General features: G+C 36.8%; 1 protein-coding gene across 1 annotated transcript; it reads left to right on the plus strand.

The window, feature by feature from the left end:
• The first annotated feature begins 230 nt into the window (after window positions 1–230).
• On the plus strand, window positions 231–1,235 carry LOC112202808. The gene has a single exon (XM_024343823.1). It carries the CDS (start codon window positions 231–233, stop codon window positions 1,233–1,235), a length of 1,005 nt encoding a protein of 334 aa, XP_024199591.1.
• Window positions 1,236–8,014: the final 6,779 nt, after the last annotated feature.

An 8,014-nucleotide genomic window follows, 5' to 3' on the forward strand; every position in this document is an offset into this window, starting at 1 on the left:
GGTGTGATGCATGTAATAACTGAGAGGGAAAACGGTTGTCCAAAAACTAAATCTCAGGGAAGCCTTCGTCATCAAATTAATCCTCCAACTTTGAAATTGCATATTACAATTACGATCTGAGATTGCATACCAATTTTGAACGAATGCACATTAAATTCAACCCTTAATAAAAAGGAGTTCATGTCTTACAATCTTTTCATCAAACCCAATTTTCTAATCTCAGTTTGAGGATGAAGAAACCAGGTGCAGTGGAAGCATGTCCTTTGGAGTCCCAGGTTGCCTCTGAAGTACCATCATCACCTTCTTCGCTTCCCAAAGAAGGTGGCGATGGTGATGACAAGAGCAATATGAAGATGAAGGAGAAAGTAATTGTCTTAATAGACGAGCCCCAACAATCACTAGAGAAGGAGAAGGAGGCTGCGGTGGGTGGATCCACCAGCTCTGGTGTGGTGCTTGATATGACACCTTCCAACCAGGGTCCGCCGGGTAGATCCAATCTAGAACTCGCTCTTTTCAACTCTTCGTCGTCTCAGTTAGTACCAGAGGTGGTGGAGGTGGAGGAGGGCTCAGACGAGAACCCGGCGGCGCGTGATCAGAAAAAGGAGCCCAGGGTTTTCAAATGCAACTTCTGCCAGAGAAAGTTCTCGACCTCCCAGGCCTTGGGAGGGCATCAGAACGCCCACAAGCAGGAGCGCCAGCTGGCGAAACGGCGGAGTCAAGCATTTGATCATATGGGTGGATTAGGGCACTCGCACTTTCCTTATTACAGCCCATATTCAGGCTTCTCCACACACTCTCTCTATGGATCTTACAACAGGTCTTCTCTTGGTGTCAGAATGGACTCCATGATTCATAAACCTTCTTATACCCCGTGGTCCCAAACTTACGGCCGCTTTGGCGTTGCCCTCGGCGGTGCTGCCAGCGGCCTCGGTGGAGGCGCTTCTGGCTGGTCGCGGCCAGGCTCGAGCCTCATCAACTGTATTGATCAACATAGGCTAACCTCCTTGCAAGGCCTCCAGAATAATATCAATGAATTAGGGCTTGCTGGACGAACTGCTACCGCTCCAAGATTCGAGCAGGGGAGTACTAGTGGTCTTCAAAACTTTGGTGGTTCAAATCTGTCAGCTCTCAACAACAGGGTGCCGCCAACAAATGGTGCTGATCTTCTCCGACAAGCAGAGCCTCCTCAATGTGATACCGATGGTGCTGGACTCGATCTGTCCCTTAAGCTTTAGTTTATTTCAATTTTAGTTTTATTGCTGTTTTATCTATTTTGAGTTATACACAGGGTATGTTGAAAGTTAATGGCATTTAGATGTTAATCTTCTGGATTAGATTTATGTATTTCTTCCAATCGATCTGTTGTTCTCATTTGTAATGTAGTTCCTTTAGCTTTTGAAATTCAAAATATTCAGAGGAGATTAAATAAAAAATCAAAAGATTTGTGCTGTTAGTGTCATGATCTATAATCTTAATTTACGTTTATTTCCCAATTAATTAAGTTTTTTTTTTTTTTGAGAAGAAAAAAACCTAATTAATTAAGGGTTTGCAATTTAATGGAGTTGGAATTAGGCGCATGAGAGAAATTTTATCGCCAGGAATTCAGATGATTTGAACAGATCGAGCATGACTCTAATTTGTGTCAGTTTAGATATTGCACTGATCGATCAATCTGTAATATATCTTCAATGATCCGCCTGGATCGAATTCTATGTGATAGTCGATGGAGCATATTTATTGTTTTCAAAAGTTCAAAACTTGGATTGATAATCAGCCAGTCATTCATATCCTTATTAGAGTCCAAGGAGATTTTGAGTCGAAAATAGTAATCCAACCCTAAACGGTCAAGGACGTCTCTACGTAGAGGGTAAGGCATTAACCCTAAACGGTCAAATTAACTAATGTGGATGGAATAGTCAACTCGTACATTCTATCAACTAATATGTCTACGTAAAGAGCAATGCATTAACGTCCTAAACGGCCAAATTGACTAATACGGATCATATATAGTTAACTTGTTCATGCTAACAAGACCGCCTTTTATGTTTTATTTTTTAAGGTAATCGACAAAATTAACCTTCAATAACCGGCCTGGTTCAAATTCTTTGTGATAGACGATGGACATATTTATTGTTTTTAAAAATTCAAAACTCAAATTGATAATTAGCGAGTCGTTTATCTTTATTAGAGTTCAAGGAGAAAAACCTCAGTGAGAAACAAACCCACCGAGGCAAAAATAGAGTCGTGCTGCAATTGGCTCCTCCTGGTCTGGGTTTCATTTGCCTAGATCTGTTCTCAAAGTTGTGGCTGCAAATCTCATGTTATGGTGCAAATTTGTACTATGGGGAAGAGGATATATATGTGTTTAGATCCTCTTTTTTCGTTTGTCTTTCCATTTTCAGGGTTATTTTGATCGGGCTTTGGTGTAGGGGTCCCCTTCCAAGCTGCAATTTTGGAGTTCCATGTTCGAATTCAGCTACAACGGCCATCCTGGACGTTGGTGGTACTGGATTTGTGGCGGCTGAAGAAGATGTGTGGAGTTTCCCGGTTCTGGGCTTCGTTACTTTTTTTCCTTCTTTTTTTCTTTTGCTTTAGGTTTTCAGCTGTTCTTTCTTTTCCTTTGATTTCTCTAGTCTTGCTTGTTCTGGCAATTGACTATGTGAATCGTGCTTTGCAGACTTCGTCTATATTGGATTTGTCCCTTGTACTGTTGCTTGGCCTTGGGCCTTGTTAATTGATGCTACCTTTGACCCAAAAAAAAAAAAAATTGAACCCCTAAACGGTCAAGGATGTCTCTACGTAGAGAGTACGGCATTAATTATACATTTCTATGTAAAGAGCAATGCATTAACCCTAAAACGGTCAAATTGACTAATGCGGATGAATAGTCAACTTGTTTATGCTAATAAGACCGTCTTTTACTTCAAAAAAAAAAAAAGACCATCTTTTATGTATTTGTTTAACAATGTACGGAAAAGACAATGATAAAGTAGTTCAGTTTATTAAGACTAAGACTACTTTTTAGTACATGGATATTTTCCTTCACTTATCCAAAGGTGACAGTTTAATGTAGTGTCAATTTTAGGAATGAATCAGGAAAAAAAAAAAATCTACTTACCCTCACCAACTACACAAGGTCATCCTTATTTGGGAGTTCCAGACCTACCATCATCCTATGTGCTATGACTCAAAATTCTTATCTGGAAGATGGAAAGATTTATCTGGCAAAGTAGGAATTAAAGTTAGTAAAGTGCAATTAATCCTCTTAATTCATCATCTCCAAACCTTTCAAAATGATTCAAAATGCTTCCAAGTCAACTTCTCTTGGCTCTTGCCATGCATATTGAATCTGGACTTTCCTTTTTGGGTTTAAAACCAAAAATTCTGAAAAATTGGAAGAATATTCGCATCTTACCTTGTAATAATGCCCTTATAGCATCTTTAGCAATGCTAACAATTTCGTAGTCAAATTTTAGTCAAAGTAACTGAAAAGTCATTTTGGCTAGCCACTTTAGAAATTCATCTGCATAAGTTCTATCTATTTTAGCTTTATTTGAATTTATATTATTTATTGAATGAAGAAAAAATAGTTTAAATGTATTTATAAATTATATAAAATGACTTAAAAGGAATGTTTTAAATTAACAAAAATAATAGAGAGCATCATCTCGCTCTCTATATTTAGGAGCGAGATAGCTAAAAGTTAAAATGGAGAGCCACTTAGAGCATTTTAGCAGACTCTCCATTTTGGCTCCTTAGCTATTTTAGAGAGCATGTTTAGCTTTTTACCTATTTTAGCAGTTGCATCAGACACTTAAGAGCATCTTTAGCAATGCTAGCCATTTTTTATTCCAATTTTAGCTCAAGTAGCTAAAATTAAAAAGTCATTTTAGCTAAAATAGCTAAAAAGTCATTTTAGCTAGCCACTTTAGAATTACGTCTGCATCAATGCTCTCTATTTTACTAGTTTTGAATTTATATTATTTTTTAAATGAAGATTAAATAGTTTAAATGTATTTATAAATTACATAAAATAAATTAAAAGGAATGTTTTAAATTATAGGGAGCCTCATCTCGCATTCTATATTTAGGAGCAAGATAGCTAAAAGTTATAATAGAGAGCCACTTAGGAGTCTGGTGCAGCTACTAAAATAGATAAAAAGCTAAACATGCTCTCCAAAATAGCTAAATAGCCAAAATAGAGAGTCTGCTAAAGATGCTCTAAGTGGCTCTCCATAATAACTTTTTGTTATATATCTTGCTCCTAAGTATAGAGAGTAAGATGAGGCACTCTATAATTTTATATAGAGTTTATTTTATATAATTTTAAAACATTTATTTTAAATTATTTTATATAATTTATAAATACATTTAAAATATGTAAATCTTCATTTAAAAAATAATATAAATTCAAATTTAGGTAAGATAGATAGCACTAATACAGACGTATTTCTAAAGTAGTCAAAATGACTTTTAAGCAAGTTTGGCCAAAATTTGACTAAAAAATGGCTAGCATTGCTAAAGATGCTCTTAGGAGTCTGGTGGAGCTACTAAAATTGATAAAAAGCTAAAGATGCTCTCTAAAATAACTAAAGAGCCAAGATAGAGAGTCTGTTAAAGATGCTCTTAGTTTCTAAAAAATTTCACTATAAATATCATTCTTTGAATAGGGATTTATTTGTAATTTTGGTAATTTTGTAATTCACTTTACCATTTTGGTAATTTTGCAAGCTCTTAGTTTCTTACCACTTTACCATTGTGAATATCATTCTTGGGAATTTTGGCTAAAGGACCGAGACTATTAATTTGTAAAAATGTAGACTTGCATGTGTTTTCTAGGTTTTATTTTCGCTTTTTACAACTCGAGGAACCCAAACATCGAGATCGTTCACTACCATATCACCACATCTAGATATCAGCCTCTACTTCGAATCGGGTCACGTTTCTCCTTCCCTATTAAGCTAGGATTTCAGTTTCTAGCATAGGGTTTTTGAACTTCAACAAGATCGGAATAGGAATTCTAGGTTTCTGAATTATAGGGGTAGGGAGCGTTTACGTTTTCGGGAATTTGAAATTTAGGGTCTTTGGGGGATTAGGTTCTAGGTTAGGCTCAAAATGATCGTAATGGAGGGTATGGTCATTCTAGACATTTCACAGTTTGATACGCTTACATCGGGCTAAGTTGGCATCTAGTTTACTGCCACATCAGCCAGCTCACGAAGCATTTGGACAGAGTGGACCGATTGGAGTGAAATTGTGAGGTTAGGGAGTTTTTAGATTAAATTAGAACGTTAGGGACTGAAACAATGAAAGAGGCAAAATATAGGGACTAAACAAATTTTAACCTATTAATAAAAATGTAAAGAAACTAAGAAAAGAGTAAACAATATAAATGGGAATGTTGGGTGCTAGAGATGCTTCTTCACCCAAATCACATGTGTCAGAAGATAATCTAATATAGATGCAAATTTCCTACTTTGGCGGTAGTCGTATCCAAGGCGGTTCAAGGTTTAAGGACCATATATTCTCATTTTGGTATTAATGCGATAGTTCAAGGGTCACATTAACTCAATTAGAGAGAGAGAGAGAGAGAGAGAGAGAGAGAGAGAGAGAGAGAGAGAGAGAGAGAGAGAGAGAGAGAGAGAGAGAGAGAGAGAGAGAGCAGGTTCAAGGGTTACTAACTCACTTTAACTGGCTTAAAACTTGAGAATTAGACAACTAAGCAATCTGCCCATGCAATCACGCAACGAGTGTAAATCACCAAGTTTATAACCCCTTGAATAAGAAATTTAGGGTTTCTAGCTTAGAAATTAGAGGGAGTCAAGCTTCTAACTCCTTGAATAAGAAATTGAGGGTTCCTAGACATGCTCAATATTCAACCGTAGAGTTAACTATGGTCCTAGACATGTATTCAACGTAACAATAATTGATATAAGTATCCATACTATAAAATTGCATCATTACATTAAATTAAATATCTTTGGGTTAGGGCACACAACCCTAACTCCTAGCAAATAAAAAAAAAAAACTACTGACTACCCATAATCAAATCAACATCAATATACATCAATATGTAATGAGTTCGATTGTCACTGACATTTTGTCATGCCCCGTTTTTTTTAAACACAATTAAAAATCAATATATAATCCCATAATTATACATGTGTGATGGTTCAGCCATCAATACAAAGTACCTCCTTTTAAACAAATTACATATATACCAATGCCTTGAACCCACTATGTCAATACAGACCCGCTCCATAGAGATATATTACATAAGTTTACGAATTAAGTTGGCAGAACAAAATAAAACGTAAATGCTCCTTGGAGCTTACTACACAACGGAAGTCATATCAACGGTAAAGTCACAAAATTGGCTTCCTACCGTAAAGCTGCAAGCAAGCTACCTCAGCTTCAGCCACGATTATCCTGACCTGTAGGATTAACCCCTACCATCGAATAGCGCACTGAGTTGCCACACAACAAACCCAGTAAGCTAATGAAAGCTTGTATGAGTAACTCATAAACAACCATCAAACAACTCACCTCAACCACAAGAAACCCACCCTTTCAATTTAATGAAATAAACCCACGTATAAATTCCTTTCCTCAAAGGATATGCATATGTTACTCTGTGACAAAAATCATACCATTTGATCACACAACAAAATGAATATGAAACCCAAATTCCCATATGGACAATAAAAGAAAGAATACTCTCGAGACTCTCTTTCAAACCCATACTTATGAGTCCCAAGTAATCTCAAATAACTATTACCCCCATAAGATACAATTAAAATCCCGACAAACAGACTAGAGCTCTAACTAATCGTAACCACTAACCCGGCCAAGGCGTGGTTCCCAATAACATGCCATGATCACATTCATGACCCTCGATCACTGTAGGTGATCCCCGATCCTCAACCCTCAGGCATTTGGATCTTCGGTATAAATACAAAAACATTAAGCAAGTCGCAATGGACCTAAAATGATACCTGAATCTAAAATAAAAGATTCCCCGTAATTTACCCCTATCAATTACTCCCGGTACAAAGACCAAAACATTAAGCAAGTCGCAATAGACCCAAAATGTTACCCGAATCTAAAATAAATGATTCCCCGTAATTGATCCCTATTAATTACTCCCGGTACAAAAACCTAACATTTAAATAAGTCCTAAAAATGTTCAACAATTCTTAACACTTTTCAAAACAATAAAAATCAACCATTTCCACAATATATTGTTTTCTGAAAAGTCAATCTAACAATAATGTCAACCCTATCACAATTATTCCTTTCATCATAACAAAACCACCAACACATATATATTTCACGTGTGTGTATATATATGCGGTCATTCACTTAGGAATGCCATTAATACCAACTATAGTTTGCAGTTAAATAAATAACTCCCAAAATGATAAGGTAAATCCGTTAGTAAATGAACATTGTGAGATTACTCACCTTGATATTCCTGCTGCATCTTCACACAACTAGATAACTTACAGAAAGAACTCTATCAAGCACCTAAAGAAAATACAACCTCGATTCAGTGCCTGAATCACAAAGTGACTAAAGTTCGAATCCCCCGAATCGAACTACAACCCGAGAGTAACGCCAATCAAGGCGAAACCTGATCCAAGACCACCCAAAGTCTCCGGAACACTTATACGGTCAATATATCAAAACCACAAGTCGATCGGATGGTTGGATCCTCACGGATCGAAAACCGAGATAATCGAAAACGGTAAAAACCCTAACAATTTCATACGATCTCCAAAAATTATGTATTATATATCGAAATGCTAGTATTGACGAGTAGATCATATATAGAACTAGAAACTGCCCCTAGCTTGGCAAGAATGCCGCCAAGCTCCTCCATAGACCAAACTCAAACCACTACAATCCAACCATCGAAAATGTCAATAATACCTAATAGAGCAACTTTAATACCTGGGGTTCAAGCCAACTCGGCCTAGATCGCCGTCCAAAGCCCAGTATTTACTGTTCACGT

Source organism: Rosa chinensis, chromosome 1 (assembly GCF_002994745.2).
Source record: "Rosa chinensis cultivar Old Blush chromosome 1, RchiOBHm-V2, whole genome shotgun sequence".
NCBI lineage: Eukaryota > Viridiplantae > Streptophyta > Magnoliopsida > Rosales > Rosaceae > Rosa > Rosa chinensis.

Bases quoted from the DNA above. Each gene is read 5' to 3' on its own strand.
- LOC112202808 (XM_024343823.1), top strand. From the start codon at position 231: ATGAAGAAACCAGGTGCAGTGGAAGCATGTCCTTTGGAGTCCCAGGTT.